This window comes from Phalacrocorax carbo, chromosome 10 (genome assembly GCF_963921805.1).
Source record: "Phalacrocorax carbo chromosome 10, bPhaCar2.1, whole genome shotgun sequence".
Classification (NCBI taxonomy): Eukaryota; Metazoa; Chordata; class Aves; order Suliformes; family Phalacrocoracidae; genus Phalacrocorax; species Phalacrocorax carbo.
In genome coordinates this window covers 22435957-22456611 of record NC_087522.1, presented here as the reverse complement: position 1 = coordinate 22456611, position 20655 = coordinate 22435957, and the positions used below count along the sequence as shown (strand labels likewise).

Genomic DNA, 20655 nt, shown 5'->3' with positions numbered 1-20655 from the left:
ATTCCTTGGGTACCTGCAGTATTGGTCACAGTACATCTAACAGCCGATGGTTGTTACCAATTCCTCCTCTCAAAATTTGAAATAAGCACTTGGGAAGTGTTTAACTTGCATGGTCCTATACACAGGGGACTATCTGGCATTCTGGTAATTTCAGCTGTGCTTTCCCAGCACATCAGCATCCTGTTTAAGGAGAGCTGGAAAATAGATGAATTCATGGTCTCATTAGTATGGCAAACTTATCATTCTTTGAAAAGCAGATTCATAGACATTTGGCCTTTATTGAGGTCCTTCCAAGATTCTCTTTCTACCTGCTTGTTATCGGAGAATTGGTGGAGTACAGATACTAATTATTTTCTTTTAGCAGCTGCTCATTCACCACACAAGAAAAGGCCTTTAAACTGCTTCCTTCCTTGGCAATTTCCATCCCTTTTCTCAGGCCTTATATCTCCGGTGATTCCTTGGCTGCATATAATGGAGTTTCCTTGTTTTAAAAGAAAATGAAGTTATAGCTTCTGCCAATGGGCTGGCTTGCCTTTTGTCACTATTTTGTCTTCATCTGGAACTTTCCAGGCCAAATGTGTCACTTCTTTTCCAGTTTGTTTTTGTCTTTGTTTTGTTTTAAATTTAATTTTACACCCTCTGAATAAGGATTTTATACTTAGACACAACTAAAAATTTTAAGTAGAACAATTTTATGTTAGAGTTCTTAAATATCAAAAAAATGTTCTCAGCTGATTAAATTTTATAAAATAAGAGGAAAGGATAATGGGAAAAGGTTAACCTAAGTAATATTTGCCATCTTTGGCCACAATTGTAAATCCAGTATGAATGTTTTAGAAGATTCTCTCCCTCTTTATCTTGTGACAGCCTCCAAAAATCACTGTGTTAATGCCTGTAAGAAAAATTTTAATTTTCATGATAAATGTGATTCACATTTTTAGCAAAACTGATTACTTCATTTTTCATGCGTGTGATTTCTCTGCTGAAGGCATCATGGCGTGTAATTAAATGCTGTTGTGAAAGCGTATGAACAGAAGTGATTTCACGCTGATGAGTCAGTGGCTTAGGGCAATAGTCGGATGACATAGTTCTTTTTTTAGATATGGGTATATAAGTATGTATTAATAAATATGGTTACGTACAGTTTACGCAGTTAAGAGCTGTAACAATTTACTTGAGACAATCCTGGCATCTTTTCGGAAGAGGGACTAATAAAGAAGGTATGATTACATAGCTCCTTTTGGAACTGCACTCATTAGCTCACATAAAAAATAAGCAGCAGTGAGAAAGTGCAGAGGTCTTTTGAATGCATGTGAGAAGTACAGTCATCTTGATTTTAATAACGTCAAATTCAAGAAAATGAAATGGTTCACAACACTGGTACAAAACACCCTTCTCAACTGCAGTAATATATTGCTACAGTCAACAATTGCTGATCTCTGTAATGAGGGCCTTCTATGTGCTGCAGTAGCCTTTGGCAGTTTTATATGTAGTCTCTCTGTGCAGGATCAGAGCTCAAGAATATTGCTTCCAATAGCGAGATGGCTGAGATCAGAATTATCAGCAAGCTTACTAGTAGGGAGCTTGTTTTGTATTCCCCTTCCAGGCAATTTGCTGTATGGGAGGAAAATGGTGAACATCAGCAAAGCTCAGAACTTTTCCATTATTTCCCATGATCCAGTATCTCAAGGACTAGTATCTGTATCTGCATCATACTTCTTGTAAGGCATCAGCAATTTTAAGGTTTGCTGAGTTTGAACAGGAGCTCCCCAGTGGACTGTTAGTTTGTCAGTTGTGTGTTTGGTGTCAATGATATCCAGAGCACAGTCAGCACTGGATGAAGAACAGAGAGGAAAATCAGAAACCTTAAGCCCTTTAAGGATGCTTAGGTGCTCTAGGCAATGCATTTTCCATTTGCAAGTCCAGTCAGGAAGTCCCAGCTCTGAACACTAACTATTTTGAATAGTTTCCAGCCCATCATTTTTCCACGTAAAGGCTGTGAGATTGTAGCCTTTAGAATGCTGAAAGTGTTTCAGTGCTTTGGGTTGGAATAGTTTCAGACTTCTCCCTCACAGATGGTTGCACTGTTAAGGAAAATCAGGAAATGATGCAATCTGTTTTGTTACTCTGAGACAGATTTCTGGGGGAGATCCTTTCTTACTCCAAGGCAGATTTCTAGACGAGCAAGTGTTTTTGATCTTTCTGTGGGATCTTTCTAGAGCCAACAGAATACTTTGTAATTTCTTTTCAAACAACATCTAAAATATTTCATTCTCTTCTGGAAAAACGAAATGTTTTGAACTCTGTGCTAGATTCACTATTCCAATACTTATGGAAATATAAGTGGGTAAGAATTTCTTCCATGCCTCCATTTTAAAACTGGATTTTTAGTCAGTTAAGTCAGACCCTGTAAAAGGGTCTGGGAAAACAATATATGATAGTTTCCATATTCTGAGCTTTGAAGATCCCAGTGCTGTTGGAAAAATAACGGGCCTCTTTCTCCGATGGAAAATGTGATGACTTCTGGAATTAATGTATTGTGAAGGGACTCTAGAGAGCAGAAGAAATGCTTTTGTTTGAAAATCATCCTATACTTTGTGCATGTGTGAGTGTCTGTGCGTGCACACTGCTGTTAGGGGCTGTTTTTTTGAAGTGTGGGTGATCCAAAATTTTTTTTTTCTTTATGTGTATCAGTTGTTAAAGGACTGAAATAAATTGCTACCTTTGGCTTGGATTTTGCTTTCATTTAAAGTTAGGCAAGCCGAGATCATGTAAGGTTAGACTATCTCTAACAATGTCAGAAGTACTTAGTTTAGTTGAATTTTATGTTCATCTTGACTTACATTCTAGTAGTAGATAGATTATTTGATCCAAATAAATGAAATTTTTCTGTACGCTGGCTTCATCCACACTTTTGTGACCTGCAATAAAATAAACAAAACCTAAGTCAGTGCGGGGGGAGGAAGTAGCTCTGGATTCCAGCTCTGAGATAAAACTTTCCACAAAGAAGTGTTTTACCAGGTATTGTATGACGAAGGCTTGCTTCACAACTCAGGTGTTATTTTGGGAGCCGCTGCAATACAAATGATAACTAATCAGCACCATAAAACGCAAACGAGGCATATTAAACTGGATTTATGTAAAGTACAAGCCTGTTGAGGTTAATTTTGTGTGTCTGCTGGAATTTGCGTTTTGCCAGGGGCTGTGGCAGTGCCACTACAGCGCAGCAGCACGCTGCCCTCCACTGGGGCCCTGTTAGTCACAGCCACGGTCCGACACAGCATGCTCTGCGGTGCGCGCGTTCTTCCATTTGTCTTCAGTGGTTTTTTCCCCACTTAAAAATAAAATAAAATTAAAAAAAAAAACCCTGAAACCACAAGATACGAAAAGGCTGGATATTTCATATCGTTATTTGGGTACCCTCTGGGGAGAAAAGACCGTGAAGACTTCTAAGTGTTGCAGGCTGAAGCCTAGTTAAATAAATTGTAAATATTCACAGGGGTTGGTTCCTAATTCTGTTAGTTGCATGAGCAGAGCCGTTATCCAGAGGCAATGGCAAAAAGCTTCTTTACAGGATCTGTACCCAATTAGTAGCAGTGACATAGCTGAAAATTTCCTATGGAGTTTCAGTTATACTGTTGTTAAATACAATTGTTCTGCAGGCAAGTTAGAAAAAGGTCTGCGCTTTGAAGGTACAAGGTGTCTCTTTATACTGGCGTCACTGCATGTGAAAGATGGACTGCATTTTTTAATTTTATTTTTTAAAAATAAAATAGGTTTTTAAAAAATGAAATAGTTACTGTAGTTGAAAGACTGCTTGTATAATAGACTGGCATCCCAGCAGAACGTCCTTATGCTCCTGATGTTGGATAAATTGTTGGGTAAACTCACTGAAACAGAAAAATATACATTTAACTCTCTTCAAATCTTTGGCAGGATTGACTCAACATTTAGTTACAGACTACAAGCAAGTTGTAGAACTTCTAGAAGAAGGAATAGCTAAAAGGTATTTTATAAAGCAAACTAGTTCCATCTTTATTTAACACTTCTTTCACCATGTGTTGATTTCATTGATTGCATTATTTTGCTGACAGTGTTGCCAGTGCTTTGTCCTGACAGGATGTCAGTTTTGCAGATCCTGCACAACATACTCATAAGACGTACGTGTCCTCATATTAACCACAATAAGAGCTACAAGGACTCACGGAGTTGTTTCTTCAAAACTGATACCATGCTGACTTACCCACAAAATTCAGCCATCTGTCTGGGATAAAAAAATGCATGCCAGTAAAATATTTTGTGTAAACAGACTTCCATTTTTCTCCTCCACTTACTCATGACACTTTAGACTGTGTAGCTTTCAACTCACTTGTTAGTGTAACTGAGTGATTTAAAACTGCTGAAAAGATAGTGAATCTATATTTAATTTCTAAAAGTATTTGTTTTATAATTATTTGTTTTAATTTTTATAACTGTTTTTTAAGCTCTTAGGCCAAATCATGTACATTTGCTACAAGAGAAATGTAGGAATTGGCACATCAGCGAAGCCAATGACTTCGGCTCTCCTTAGTCAAGACACTTTTTTACATTTTCAGCAGGGAGCCTTGGATATCAATACAACTGCTATTACAGTGACGGAAGAGAGTTATATTTGAAAGGATCCTCCAAATACAAATCACAGTTCCAAAATTGATATTAAGTCTTACCATAAGAGAGGTTGAGATTTTAGAATATCAGTGACGCTGGGAAGTAAATAAAAACTAAGCTGTATTATCACAAAAACACAGAATATACATACCAGATTAAATTTTGCTACTTCTGCTTGTAGTGATCAATGGATGCAACTATGGTAAGACAGGACTTTTTCAGAACAACAATGAATTCTAGTCTGTCTAGTAGTGTAATCCTACAGTCGTCTCATTGCTAAGGAAACAGAAGATGTATAGAGAACAAAATCAGAGGTTCAATATTTTGTGTGTAAGTTTTTGTGATGCTGAAGTTTCAGACTTTGTCACTTGCATGAACCCAAGCAATTTCTCCTTCTGAGTAACTTTTCAAAAACTTATTTGGAATATACAGAAAATTCCGATTTACCTATAGCCTTTATTTTTAGTAAATATTCTGCAGCATATTTATTAGCACATCATAAATGCAAAAAAAACCCTAATTTAAAACATCTGCAGTCTGGGAAATGATGCCAAATGAACGTCAGCAAGATCTTGGGGATAAAGAAGGTGGGGAACAGATAGCAATTGCCCCATATGGATGGAGGCAGGAGAGAGCAGATGGGGTATGTGACAGCTCGAGGTCTGACTATTCAGGAATGATAGGAGGTCAAGCTCCCCTTGACATGGGTGGTGCCTTTCATGGGGGAGAGGGCAGCTCCTGCACTAACAACCAGAGTTTACTGAAGCCATTTTTTTTTATCAGTTGGTTTTATCAGGCCATCTCCAGCCCTGCTCTGGCTGCACCTGTCCTTTATAAAATGTACATATATGATTTTCATCAAGTATGATTTCAGTCCTATTATTTTTTTTTTACTCTTGACACTTAGCAAGACTCAGTCTCAAATGCTTAAGAATAAAATTTTTAAAATACAGGAAATACAAATTTACAAATTTCCAAAAGCACAGCCCTGGTGCCGTGTAAAGCACAATGACCAATGAATCTAAATTAATATTATTAGTATGGTTAAACATTAAAATGTATACCACATGCCACAGTGAAATAGAATATATGAATGAAGGCATATAAGCCTTTGTAATTGAATGGTTTGTTCTTCTTTCTAGAATCACAGCAGCTACACATATTCACAATGCCAGCAGCAGATCCCATGCTATCTTCACCATCCACTACACTCAGGTTAGCTAAAAATAATCCAACTTCCTTTCCTCTCCACTCTCAAAAAGCATTGTTCAATGTGTTGTGCATTGTTTAATTGTCACTGTTTTGTGCTGTTTGTCGTAATCTTGGTGGAAGCTGTTATTTATTTCCTTTGGATCACACTGCAAATGTGTTATGCTGTACACAACCTGATGTGTTGAGTGTTTACTGAAGTATTCTTGTTCCTTTGTGCAAGCTTACAGTGAGAAATGATGCCAAAGAGTAACTGTAAGAAGAAATGTTTAAACTTTTTATCACCCCTTTGAAATGCAATACCCCTTTCAGGATGCTGTGAAAATTACATGTGAATATGTTTGAAGTTACATTTTTGTCACACTTGTTTAGGATCCTTAATTGAAGTATAGCATTGGTTTAACACTTACCAAAATTTTCTATCTGTCTGGCTTTTCAGATGTGCTCATCTCTTTAGCTTTTGGCATCCAATACTCTCCCAGAGACAATGCACTCTTTCTCTTGAGGAATTACATCCTTCCCTGGCAGGGAAGCCATTCAGTGATCCAATAGACCTTTTCTATCTCACACTTCTAACATCCTGTAATCACAGAACGTTTTGGGATATTTTTTCAGAAGTTTCACAAAAGACCTTTGGAATACGTTAGTGGAAAATAGTTCTACAAGTTCTACAAGAAAGCCTTTCACAGTTGCTAGGCAGTAAGTTTTTTTTTCAAGAGGAAATCGGCATAAGAGGGTAGTTTCTCTGTCAGTTGAGAAGGCTGTGGATTTAATGGTTTGAACATAGTCAGTGGGGCAAAGTTGCAAAGAAAGGCAGTGAGGCAGTCATATGTACAACTCAATTTCAAACAAAAGAGCATATCTATTTTATTTTCATTAATTAAGAGGAATAATCTTCCTTATTTATATTTTTCTCTTCAGGCTATATTGGAGAACAATCTCCCCTCTGAAATTGCAAGCAAGATCAACTTGGTGGACCTTGCAGGCAGGTAATAATACACTGAGGGGCAAAAAGGTAATTTTCTCTGAAGATGGTGGTAGTATTGCCTTTAAAGATGAAATTTAATGTTTTAAAACTTCATTAAACTAACAGTAAGCCTGACTTGTATACAGTAACAAGGAATGTTGAGCTAATGTTGTCTCTGTCACCTGTTCCTCCGTATTGGGTATTGGATTTCTTTGGGGAAGGGAATTCCTGAGTCCTCAGATCCATTGCTATGCTGTTGTATACGTTTAAGGTAATTCCATTCAACCCTGTATTCTTAAGTGGCTTTTCCAGTAGCTACTGGTGGAATTACCAAACCTGAGCTTGAAAAAAGAGAGAGAAAAAGGAATGTATTCTTCATGACTGCCTAGCATGTTGGGAGAAAACGTTCATATCTTACTGCTTATGTTGTTCATGTTCCGGAAGTTCATAAGTTCTCTGATCTTAGCTATGCATTTCAGTAAGGAACATGTGGTTATGCTGGATGTGACAGAGAACAGAAAGGCAGAAGTTGTGCTGAAGAGTAATAGAACAGTTGGAGAACAGGACATTTTTCTTTCTGAAGAACATAAATGTCCTGCATGTCTGAGCAGAGACAGTAGTACTGAGGGGATACGTCGACTTTTGCACCAAGCCTACCCTTGCAGAGTTGTGAAATGTATGTTGTTGTTTTTTTAATTCAGAACCACTATGATTGGGTTGCCCAGTTCAGGCTTGAATTTATGTTTTGATGGGTCTTTAGCAGTAGTTTGTTCCAATGGCCTTTGCTCATGGTTGTTTGGACTTTCTGAACAAGAGAGCAATTAAAAGTATTCAAAGCATATGGGGTTTTTTTAATTGCAAAGCTTGCAATTTCTGTTTTCTTGTATGTCAGGAAAATACATAATGCTTTCATATTGATTGAATGTTAATAATTAAGCATTTTTGTTTGGCTTACTTTGTCTTTTCCATGCTTGTATGCTACAGTGAAAGAGCTGATCCCAGTTACTGTAAAGATCGAATTACTGAAGGTGCCAATATTAACAAGTCGTTAGTTACACTTGGAATTGTCATCTCCACTTTAGGTAAGTGCAGTGGTTCTTTATGTTGAAGGGTAGTGATAAAAGCATAGGATTCGCTCACTGTGTGCTGTGTCTTAATGTTCATCTATATTTACAACAAACAGAACAGCTGTGTGACATCTTCATAAACTGTAATGACATCTAAGAAAATTAAATAGCCATGACAGAAGAAGATAACCCCTTTCCTGAGCTCTGTGATATTTCTTCTTCAGCACAAAATTCACAGATGTTCAGCAGCTGCCAGAGCATAAACACCATAACAAGCGAAGGAGAGAGCAGTCATGCGGACAGTCCTTCCGCAGGCAGTGTCAGTGGGAGCAGGCGAGCGGCTTACATCCCATACCGTGACTCCATCCTTACCTGGCTTCTCAAGGACAGTCTGGGGGGCAACTCCAAGACCATTATGATTGCCAGTGAGTTTGGTTTCTATTAATTGTTAACATTTTGCACTACATTACCCCTTAAAATACATCTCCATTGCAGTGAGAAGAGAACTATCTCATTTAGAATCTGTCCTTGTAAGATTTTCATAAGTACTTCATAGGATACTCAAGGAAATGAAAAGGTGTGCTGATTGTGCATGAAGTTAAGCTGAAGAGTCTTTCCAAGGACATAGCTTGATTTAAGGTGACTTATTCTGTTATAAATACAATCTTGAGAAGGCATTCTCTGCAAGCTTGATGAAATATCCCTAAAGATATTTTTGGTTTTGCTTTTCAAAGAAGCAAGACTGAAAAAAGTCTACCTTTTTGAAAAGTGATGGGTTAAACAGATTACTTCTTAAAATAGTGTTTCTTTTCTATTTGTTTACTGTCTGTAGCTATCTCTCCTGCCAGCTCCAGCTACAGTGAGACCATGAGCACCTTGAGATATGCTTCAAATGCCAAAAATATTATTAACGAGCCCAGAGTGAATGAGGTGAGGCCTTGAGTTCTGCTTTTCATTCTTGTTCTGTTTTGTTGTGTGTATTATTTAAGGTTTATTCAGTATATCTTCTCTCTGAAAAAAATTCATACCTCTTTTTCCCATTTTAATAAGAGATATTACAGAAATAATTTTCTTGATCCCCTGCAGCTTAAATCACTTAGAATTTCCTACCTATTTTACATCTCCACCTCTGTCCATTGAGTTTCAGTCCTCCTTCTCTTTGAGTTGTTATGACATGTATGTTTACCCTATGTCTTTATCCTAAATATTGGTGGAGTTACAGATCTGTTAGGATTATTTGTTATTATTTAACCTGTTACTATAAGCACATAATGCTTGTAACCCTTCCTTTTGGCATGTTAAATGAACTCTGTTAAAGATGCAAAGTCAAGAATTCAAAAGTTAATATGCCAGGCGTAAGGTAGCCTATGTAGTCTCAATTTATCTTTTCAGTACACAAAATGATGATGCCTTTAAATATATGGGAACAAATTTTGCCACAGAACCCCAGCTTCATTCACTGCACAAAATAGGCCTGTTCCAGGTATGAATTCTGACTGTATGGCAGACTCATCTGTTTGTGCAGGCGTCCTTCACAGGCTGCACAAGTTAAAAGGTGGTAGGGTATTAAGGGGAGAGTCTGATGTTGCCTTGGAGGACTGGATTCTGTCGCTGCCCCTGCTACAGCATTCTTGTTCAATGCTAGTCCAGATGCTTAAAGCAAACTTTCAATGTGCGCTTGTTCCTGATTTTCCACCCTTACCCCCAGTCCACATTTATCAAATGGGAAAAATGTAAACTCTCCCAATCAAAGACATGCTGTTAAAACAGGTCGATTAGCAATTGTGGAGGTTTTAGGCACTATAGTGATGAGAACCAGCATAAAAAGATCAATGGGGAAATGCATAATTCTGTCTTCAGCAAAATTCAGACAGCACATGATAATCAAGACCTATGATTACGCATGCTAGAAAGATAAAATTCTTGAATTGCTCTGCTTTAACTGAGCATTCTTCACCTGGCATTGTGCATAAGGCTGCCATCCTACGGCAATAATCATGTAACTTAAGGACTGAATCACAGTGTATCCATTTAAGGGGACTGAATTAAGGTTTCAAAAAAAAATCCTGATTCTATGATTTCCCAATCTTTCAGCAGTTGAGTTTACAACTACAGTAGCGTTTTGTGATTTGGCCTGGGTGTATCAAGATTTTATCCACAGAAGAAAGGATAGAATCTTAGAGATGTACTTCGTTTATTTGCTTTCTTAACGATACTCTGTTAAATCTTGGGCAGAAGGAAATCCTTCTAATCTGAGGTTTCCCAAATTTAATTTGCATCCATATTACCAGTGTCTCTAGCTAGTTTTTAGACATCATTAGTGGCAGCAATAGTGTATTTGGTTTTGGCAGCAGCAGTTCTCAACTCTGTGGCAGGCCACAGGCAAGTAAACACAATCCTGGGTTACCCTTTTGTTACATACAGCCTCTCAGCCTCCCAGCTTGTGTGCCCATCACTCTCTTGCCCAGCCCGTGCTAGACCCTTAACTCCATCCATTCAGCTAGCTGCCTTCTTCCCCTCACTGCAGACTGACTGGAGCAAAAGTGTCACTGGCAGCCCAGAGAAAATGGACTCTTGACTCAAGAGTTTCCCTGAACTGTCTGCAAAAAGCTGGTTTCCAGAAACTGCCTGTGCAAAGATTGTCACTGTGAAAGTGAGATAAATGCCTCCACACATGGAGGCAGGAAATGCTTTGTGTATCAGCTGCAAGGGCTTTTAATAACATGGTTGGTGACATTCTGACTTAGTCTCCTATAGCCTGATTTTCTCCTCTGCACGACAGAAATAACAGCATTTTTCTGTCCTGATGGGACTATTTTGAAGGTAAATCCACAAAAGTAGTGATGTGTCCAGCTATTGTCATGATGGGAATATATACTGTGGTAGGTTTCTGGTCAGAAAAGAGATGGAACAAAGTTTACGGGAAAAGAGAACCTATCAAAGATGGGAACCAACCAGCTGCCTCTAGGCAGTACATCCCAGGGACCTGGCAGCATGGAGCAAAGAGTACTGCTGTGAGTGTGCCTGTTCTCCTCTCTTCCTGGCTCTTGGAACAGCTCTGCATTGATTCTTTAGCTAGAATTTTTTTAAGAATTATTTTTCCAACATCTGCATCTCAATGTTTCAGGATGCAAATGTCAAACTGATCAGAGAACTGCGAGAAGAAATTGATAGGTTGAAAACTATGCTGATGAGCTTTGAACTGGTACGTAGGAACACTTCCAAACTGGAGCTCTAACGGTGCTTTAGGTAGCTACAGTAGGTTACTTTTGTCTTATCTGTCTTTCCATGTTTGTTGTAACTGGAGGGAAATTAAACTGCTCTCTGAGTGATTTCATAATATAAGACTAACTGCATTTCTGTCATTTCTCCTTTTTCTGGCATTATATTGATAATCCTGAAGTATAAGCAGGTTGTGATGATTAGGAAAGACTTCCTTGCCTGTCTTTCATGCAGTCGGAAGGTTTTGTTATCCAGAAATACCATGAAATAGAAATATTTTACTTGTAGGGATATGGAAGCGCCAAGACAGTACAAAATATCAATCGTTGATGTAATTTCCCTGCCAGACTTGTTACAGTCCTCTTTCCAAAAAAACATGAGCTAGTGGACCTCACTGTATTTTGGAGGTTTCACCTTGCCTTGCACATTCTGTCCCCTGAAAGAAGCTGTGAATATCTGTGAGCCCTCACAATACAGCTGACAGTCTTTGTGTGTTTCACCTTTGGAATAATAATAGCATCTTCATTTTCCATGCCATGGAGATCATGTTTTGCTGGGAGATACTGGAACTACAGTCCAGGATTTATTTACATAGAAGTATCTCTCTCCATTAATGCTTTTTCACCAGTTCTTCACAAAAACTTGCATGCAATAGCTAGAGAGGTGTAGGCTAGATGGTAGAAGGCAGCATCAAATGTCTGTGCATTTTTCGTCTTTCCTTCTCCTGAGTTCATCATCTTGAAATCCTGGAGAGTGAAAGAACATGCCTGCCAGTTGTGAATAAGGAAACTAACACGTAGATCTTGGTGGCTGTTATTTGTACAGAGGAATTCCAGTCCTTGGAGCGATGACAGGGATGGAAATTTGACTGAGCTGGTTCTTCAGAATGAAATGAAGGTGTGTATCATCTGTCTGATGCTGTAACTCTCTCCTGTTTCACTGGGCTGGGGCGGACAGCATTGCCATAGTTCTGAAACTACAGTGAAAATGTTTCTGTCCTAATCCTTTCCTGTTTGCTCTGAATATGCAGGAAACTGCCATCCTTAATGCATATTGGGTGCTCTCTACCAATTTGTGGTGAAAGTCTCATGCCCTTAATGGGATACTGTCCATTGTCTATCACTAAGTCTGCACAGCCTACTCCTTGTTTGAAAGCTGTCTCTATATATCACAGTAATTCTAAATTCTAAATTAAATTCTAAAATTGAACTCCTCCAGTTTATTCAAAGGAAATTATTGTGCTGTCACCAAATTACTAAGATTTGATCACCTGTGACCTGGAAAGGTTTTGGAGATGTTGATTTTAAGTTTTGCTTAAAGACAGGCAAAATAACAAGTTAGCATGATCATATATCTTTCTGACATTTTGGGAATGAGTATTCAGTAGTTAAACCTGCTTCACTAGGTGGTAGTACAGTTTTTACCCAATTTTTTTTGTTGCCACAGAAGTCTACTGCAATTAGAAATACACCTGCATTGCAACTGGTAAAAGAATTTTGCATCCAGTAACTGGAAAAAAATGCTGTTCTTTCTGAAGAAATTCATATATGAGAAAAATTAACCTGCTTAGTCAGTGAAACAATTTCCTCTCCTATTCTTTAAGATTGAGCAATTGACCAAAGACTGGACGAGTAAGTGGACAGACAGGAAAGCCATTATGGAAGAATACAGTGTGGACATCAACAAAGAAAAAGCTGGAGTAACAATAGATTCTAGTTTACCTCATCTAATGGCCATGGATGATGATATCCTCAGCACAGGAGTGGTGCTGTATCATCTCAGGGTGAGATATTGTCTCTTATCTCATTTTTCCCTTGAATTTGAAAACACTTGTTTTCCTTGGAAATGGTGAGTGGTTAACAGCATTACAACAGCAGCTATGAAAAAGTAAAGGCCACAGCTCACAAGACCCAGATAGCAGGGGAAAAAAGCAGAAAAGGATACATGAAAATAGAGGAGAACAACTTGTATATGGAATAATAAGTTGACCTCTTATGAATGCATATGAAAACTATTTGATAATATATCATAAGCAAAGGAAAATACTCAGATTAGGCGTTAGTACTTTGTCCACAAAGCATAAGGGCAGGTATGTGTGTAAACATAGGGGATGGTGCTTAAAGTATGCCAGACATACTGGTCCAGATTTTAATAGGTACTTGTATACTTGAGACTGGAATACTTACATATGTGTAGATCAAAGATAAAAGTAAGCTTTAACAAGCACAAGGTTGCTTTGGCAATGACTTCTATGTATTGCTCTTTTAACCCTACCACGCGTGCCAAGCAGATTCCAGGTGTGTAGCTTGAATGGTAATTACTTGTGATCCCACTTGAGTGCCTGTTTTCCAGGATCAGGTAGAAATCTTAGCCTCATAGATGCTGTTTTGCTGTGTGGCTGTTCATTTAAGGCAAGGTTTTCACTAAGAAACTTTTCATAACATTGTATATATATTACTCCATATTGCAGCTTATAATGTGCATAGCTCAGTCAAATAGTTTTAGGCAATTTTTTTTTTTTTTAATAAGTCAGTACTAAGCTGGAATGTAGCTTTTTAATGTTGTTTAAATGAATGGAAATTACTGAAGTGTTGATACTGTTTAACCTAAAAGGCATGACGGATGGGCATCTCTACAGATGTGCACTCATTAGCAAAAAATGTCTTAAATATGGTTGAAAATCATGTGTCTGTCTACTAATAAAATAACTTAATGCAAATCTAGGTTTTGTGCTACTTGATAAAGCTTAGGGACACAGGATTTTTTTTCCTGTTAAAAAGCCACAACAAATATTTGAAACAGAAATCATGCTGCTCTTTATCATGTTGAAAAAGAAAGCTTACTAATTTTTCTCCTGCCAGCACAAAGAGATTGTACCAGGTAATAATTAGGGACCAAGTAATAATGTCCAGGGCTGATCAACATGCAGCTTGAACTACTCAATCCTAAATTAACATTTAATACTTACTAAAAGTAATTGCTACTACTTAAATGTTTTTCCATTATGTGCCATTTTGGAAGGAGCAAACATTTTCACATACTAATTTTGACAACATCTAAAGATACTAATTTTAATGGAGAAACCCAGTTTGAAGGGTTACCTTCTGAAGTCATTAGTGTCTCTCTGTCACACTAACATCTTTGTCCCCTCTTTCTTTGCTCCTAGATGCTGCCTTTTCTTTTCTTTGTGCTTTGCATCTTTTAGACTCTGGTGTCTATTACCTTCATCTGAACAGCAAGAAGGTAAAACATTAGCAGTTCCTTACATATTAGGACTTCAACTTTAAAATAGCCCTTTACATTGTATTTCGAGAGGGAGATCATGGCAGCTGTTTTCAGATCACGTAGAATAAACATTGTGCTACTCTTTTACGCTCTTGATATTCCATAGTGTTAATTGCACTAATCAATGCTGTGCCTAAGCTTAAAGAACCTTTCTTAGGTTCTGTTCTTTTTTTTTTCTGGCTTTCATTAACAAAAAATTGTTTTCCCTATAATTAAACTGACCTTTTTGCATAGCTTAAAAATGTGGGATTTGTTTATATTGCTTAAAAAAAAATATGTACGTCACAAACTTTTTTGAAAGTTGGAGTACTCCCAAAACTGAAGGGGGAAAACAATCTCGCTCTTTATGGTTCTGTAATACACCTTGGGAATTCTACCCTTTGTCAGGAAAGACTGCCAGAAGAGGGCAACAATGTAAAAGCACCTAAATAGATCTGAAGATGTACCTTGATATGTTAAGGTGAAGTTGTGTGATCATTTAATCTGAATCATCTGTCTTTCACTTTTTCAGGTAGAATACTCAATATTAAATTAGGAAAGAGTATAAATATTTACATTATTAGCTCAATTTTTGTTTAGTTTTCTTCTTTAAGTTGAGTTAGTTTGCTTGTATTGTATCCATACCCTTGCTCTCAGCTCAATTTTTAGTTGTACTTAAACTCACCCGAAATCACTCCACTAACATGGGTACTATTGTGAATTTCATAAGCCAATACTGCTGTAATTTTCTGATTTAAATTGTATTACCAGAGAGTTATATCAGCACATTGGAAATGAAGTTTATTTTGGAATTAAAATAACTATTTATTTGTTTGCTCAAGAAGATAATTGATGAAGAGGTGTGTTAGGAGTTGGCTTACTTCTCTTTGTATGAAATACATGTTAACTCGCTTGATTGTGTGAGGTAAGTCAAAGGCCATATGGATCATAAGTTTTCTACAAGTTGTGGCCAAGCCAGGTGGATATTTTGTGGTTGAGTCCACTGGACTTTAAGCTGACATGTAACTCGATGATTACTCAAAAGCAGGGGCACTGGGGACAATCCAGCTTTCAGCCTCTCCAGCGAGGGAGTCTCAGCAGGGCTTGTAGCAGAGGGCTCTGTTGGTTGGTTCAGGTAGGTGAGCTCTGTGAGGAACTAAAGGATAGTCATCCCCTTTCCCTCCAATGCACAAAACCACTGTGATTTACCCGTAACTACCAATAACTGCATCATCTTACAGTAATACACAGCTTCCCTTTTCCCAGTCTTCAGGCTTCTGATTGCTACTTCTTGCTTCATCTTTAAATCTAGGTTATAATTATACTTGGAGCAGAAAGCATATTCAATTTATTCTAATTAGAATACAAAAATCGACTAGTTTAATGACCATCATTAATTTTAATATGACTGAAGGAGTTGCCACTACAGTTGTTTTAGAGTGCATTCACTAATCAGTTTACAGTAATCAAGTATAATGTCTCTTCAGAGCTGGGAAATGATCTTGCTTTGTTTTCCTAAGGAAAAAGATAGAACCGGTAAAGGAACATACTAGACAGCTGGTAAATTAATTCTTTTTTTTTTTTTGGTAGTTTTTGTTCTCATAGTATTGCTTAAATGCTGCTGTTTTCTTGATATTTGCACTGTACCATAAGAATACTGTCTCCCTTCCATTACTGGCCCATAATATGATTTGAATCTGTGTGTTCTGGAGACTTTTGTTCCTAGGCAGTTCTTTTCTTTGAAGTTATTGAATCATGAAGTTTGGGAACTTCGTATATACCATAATCACCAAGAAGAATTTTTGTAAGCATCATTTAAGTTTCAGAAGAAAGTTCTCCTTTAGTAGGTAGTTTGAAGAATTCATAATCTATGACATAGTTCCCTTACAAAATAGGAATTCTGTTACTTTTTTATCTGAAAAGCCTAATTAACTGAATAGTCATTTTGCAGCTTCTTTCTTCCTGCATGGATATTTATAAAAAGAGTTATCTCATTTCTGCCAACAGCAAGCCTCACTGTAGAAGTTCAGAGCATCAGAATATGTGTTCATATTCAAAATATTTGTTTCAAGCACAGTCCAGAAATCATCTACTGAGGGTTACTTTGTCTACTGGAGTTGTAATAGGAGAAGCTGACCTAGCTGCAGGGTAAGGAGCAATCACATTGCTATGGGCACAGCAGGCTCAGGTACTATGAAGTATTAGATAGAGTTTGCTCTAAACAATTCAGTCATTCAGAGACAATTTGTTTCAGGGATTTGCTAAGATGCTGTACCAAAGCTTTTTTAATTATGATATATAATCCACTTTCAGGAAACAACTTTTAAATTAATTCTTTTCTTGTTTTAGGAAGGAACAACCAAAATTGGAAGAAGTGATTCAGACCAAGATCAAGACATTGGTAAGAGAATGATATTACAAATTATTTTATTACATGGTCAGGTCAAACCAAGAGGTTTACGTTTGTCATGTGTAATATGACAGGTAATGTTTCTGTTTGCCAGCTTTCTTTAGAGAGGAAGGTAAGTAGAAGACAATAATTAAGTTGGCTAAAATCTTTTGGTTATTTTTTGGTTTTGTTTACCAAGTCAAAAAGTCAAAGGTCTTACCCTAATTGAGATCTCTTCAGAATTTTCTTCCCACTTGTGGAATGCTATGCAAGTGTTTAAAAATATCTTAGTCCAACATCCAAATCTTGATATGTTCTATCCTAAACTAGTTGCACAAGTGATCGTGAGACATTGAAAATGCTTTTCAACTCTACTTGGGCAGACTATTTTAGCTATACAATTCAAATTATTCAGAATACTTTTTATTTCAATTCTGCTCTTAATTTTAACAGTCAATCTCAAGAGCTACAAGTTGTGATATAGAGTTGAAACTTTATACTGAAATTGGAGACTATGGAATCTCAGCTCTGGTTAGTTCTGCTAAGTTTAAGTTTGATTATCTTCTGCCAGTAGGTTAGTAAAATATAAACAATAAACGCCATAATAGTAATAGGAAAATTCAGCACAACAGAAGAATTTGCACATCAGCTCACAGATCAGAAAGTAACGTATAGTTTTCCAGAACCAGAAATACTTCAAAAGAGCAATCTCACTAATTTCAATCAAGTAAGTTTTTTCTGTGATTGGGTACTTGGCTAGCAGTCAAAACCAACATTTTAATCTCCTTGTTCTGCACATGACATAATTCTTTGAGGTACAAAGTATGCAGTAATAGGGTCAAACAGTGCATGGTACTTCATTCTGAGGAAAATAGTTCAAAGCCAACCCCTTCAACAGGTGAGATAAAACATCTATACGTTGTAGTTTTGCAGGGACGATGGATCGAAAGGGATCATTGCATGATAGACAACAACTGTGGGATTGTGACGCTGAGACCAGTTCAGGGTGCACACTGCACTGTGAATGGATGTGAAGTCACTGAATCATGTCGTCTGTCACAAGGTAAGGCTTGCTTTTTCTGCGAATGCTGCATTATAATCGGCTTACCTCTGGAGTTTAGAGACAAGGATTTATGGAACTCATGCAGATCTAAGAAATACATCTTTCAGTCTCCTACTGCTGCCTAGCACCACAAGGTTAGATCCATGGCTAGAGCTTCCACACCGGGACAGGTAAATTAAGTACACCACAGAAAGTAAAAGGAAGACACAGGTGACAATGTTAAGACCCCTGTTAGCAGCAGTAGTCTGTAGCCTTCTGAAAAGGGAAGATCTGTAGTCAGAGGCACTGTTGTGGAAAGTAGTAGAGACTGGCTCTAAGCCAGCTGACCACTGGCAGGGTTTTTTGGCAATTATGTAATGTGGTTAAAATGACCTTCAGCTTTTTCACAGTGTGTTTAGGTGGAGGGTACTAGCCACTGAATCATAGGCAACAGTGAATGAGCTCAGATGGAATGGATCGGGCTCCCATATTTACAGGTTGTTTAAAATAAAAAAAATAAAATATCCGGTTTGTGGGAACTTGCAGTGATCTGGATTCTTAAAAAGACAGTGTAAAAGGCAAGTTTCCAGCAGTGGGTTGGTTCTGTTTTCGATATGAAGTCATGCTGGTCTTTAATATGAACAGGGAATTTACTGTTCTGTTGAGTTTGCAGAGATCTCCAAGATCGGTTTGCTCAGATGCTGTCATTATAAAATGATAGCTCTGCTGTTCCATAGTGGCAAATTTAAAAAATCATTCTCTGCTCTGTGATGGTCAGAAAGCTGTTGCTCAGAATATTTTTTTTTGAACGTACTATTCTGTAGTAGTTTGTATATGCTGTAGTCTGTATACTGGAGTTAAGATGCTGCTAACATTCTAGGACCAACTGTTTGATGAATTATGTCTCTCTAGATTTCTAATTAATTTTTGTTCACAGGGGCCCTAGTTGTCCTTGGCAAGTCTCATAAGTTTAGATTCAATCACCCAGCAGAAGCTGCTATCTTAAGACAAAAAAGATCAGTAAGTTCTAAAACTGTATTTTTCTCTCTTAATTCTTCATTGATTTTCCTAATTTCAGCCAGCCTGATATAGGTAGTGTTTCTGCTCATCATCATATTCCCTTGCTTCATTTCCTCTGTCTAATGGTCTGTAATGATGCTAAGCCTTTTGTGGAAGGACACTAGCGCTACTTTCAGATGTGCTTAGCAAAAGATGATGCAGACCCCTTGAATAATTTAGTGTTTCCTATTTCTAGTCATGACTACAGTAGGATTGAAACAGAAAGACAGAATGCTGCAGTGAAAAGACCAGTTAGGAATCTTTCCACATTTGATAATTTCCTGAATTATTTTCTTTCTCTGTCATTTCGCCATCCCGAATGAGATAACTAGAAGAAATGGAAAATTTATGGGATTAAGTGCTTAAGTATTGTTGACTCTGAAAGTACTTAATTGTTACACACATCAGAAGTAGATCAAATAATTCTTGGTATGTTAATCTCAGGAACTAACTGCTGCAAGATATTATTTGCTCAGCTAGTTCAATAATGTTTCCAAAAAAATCATTCTTAAAATTACTGGCATATATAACTAAAAAACCTAGCTTAATGTAAATTTTCTGATTTAGGGCATAACCATGCTACCAACTGATATAGGCAAGAACCTACCTTTAAAAATGGATTTTCATATAGTAACATTTTATACCTTCTGCTCAACTGTCCTCTTGTACCCCACTTCTTTAGTTGAAATAAGGGGATTAACTTCCATTTGTTTTCATTCTTAATTTCTTGATTAATGAAATGTGCAGTACGTTAAAACAGAGCTACAAGAAGAGGTGTGCTGAGTAACAAATACTTAGCAATTTTGCAAATTATCAAAGACTAAGCAGAAGTGTAAGTAGGATTATGAACTTGCATGGGAGGTATTATGCAGCATTGCACACAGTAGTTAGCAACAGCAGTATTAATGATAACTTGGAAGTTCCTGGGTTGCTGTGATATTTTTTTCTTCCTGTTCTCATGTCATGTGTTTTGTAGATTAGTGAAACCCCACCCATTCTGAGTTGTGGAGCTTTGGACTGGCTCAACTTGGATGGAACTTGCAGCCATTCCTCTCACTATATCCCTTCTTCTCTTGACAAGTAAGTTTAAAAAAACCAAACAAGCAAATAATTTCTCATGTGGGATGATGTCTGAATCTAGGACTTGGTTCAGACAAAACTAAGCTCTATATGCAATAGGTCCTCAAGTGATCAAATAGAAGTGTCTGAGAAAATGCATTGGCCAGCTGACTAATCTACAGTGTTATGATATACAAGCAACAAACCTGAAAAGTTATTTCTTGATGTACATGAATATTAATGCACAATCAAGAAAATCCCTCAGATGAGACTGTCAGCCTTAATTCAGTTCACTTGCACATCTTCATTATAGCTGTTTTGATTTACAAGCTAATCTACAATTTTTACAATATTCTTACTTCAGTGCACAGAATCGACTTTTCTAGATATGATTTCGCCAAGGTAATGATTACCAATTCTGTTTCCCTGCTAATTTGTTGTGGAAGTCAAAAGGTTTGTTTATTCATAAATTCCCTTCAGTTCAAGTCCTCATTGAACCCTCATCTCAGAAAGCCATTGTAATTCTCTCTTTTTTTTTAAACTGATCAGTAAAAAGGGCATAGACTACATCCAAAATGTTGAAGAGCTGCTCATAGTCACAGTGTCTAGTGTATGCTTTTCATGGCAAAGCCTTTCTGAAAGGGAAAGAATGGGGTGGTGAAGACAGTGAGAAATATGTATCAGGAAAATGAATTAAGATATCTCCTGTGTTTCAGTTCATAACATTGAA

The 20655-nt window shown here is 37.4% G+C and overlaps 1 protein-coding gene across 1 annotated transcript in view; it reads left to right on the top strand.

Moving 5' to 3' along the window:
* STARD9 (StAR related lipid transfer domain containing 9) overlaps positions 1–20655 on the top strand; it is a 119359-nt gene that overhangs the window by 60748 nt on the left and 37956 nt on the right. The window contains 13 exon segments of the mRNA XM_064462435.1: positions 3937–4006; positions 5790–5862; positions 6778–6845; positions 7808–7905; positions 8115–8315; positions 8723–8820; positions 11018–11095; positions 11938–12009; positions 12716–12895; positions 16726–16777; positions 17691–17828; positions 18745–18827; positions 19843–19946. Of these exon segments, the coding sequence (XP_064318505.1) occupies positions 3937–4006; positions 5790–5862; positions 6778–6845; positions 7808–7905; positions 8115–8315; positions 8723–8820; positions 11018–11095; positions 11938–12009; positions 12716–12895; positions 16726–16777; positions 17691–17828; positions 18745–18827; positions 19843–19946 (1315 nt within the window).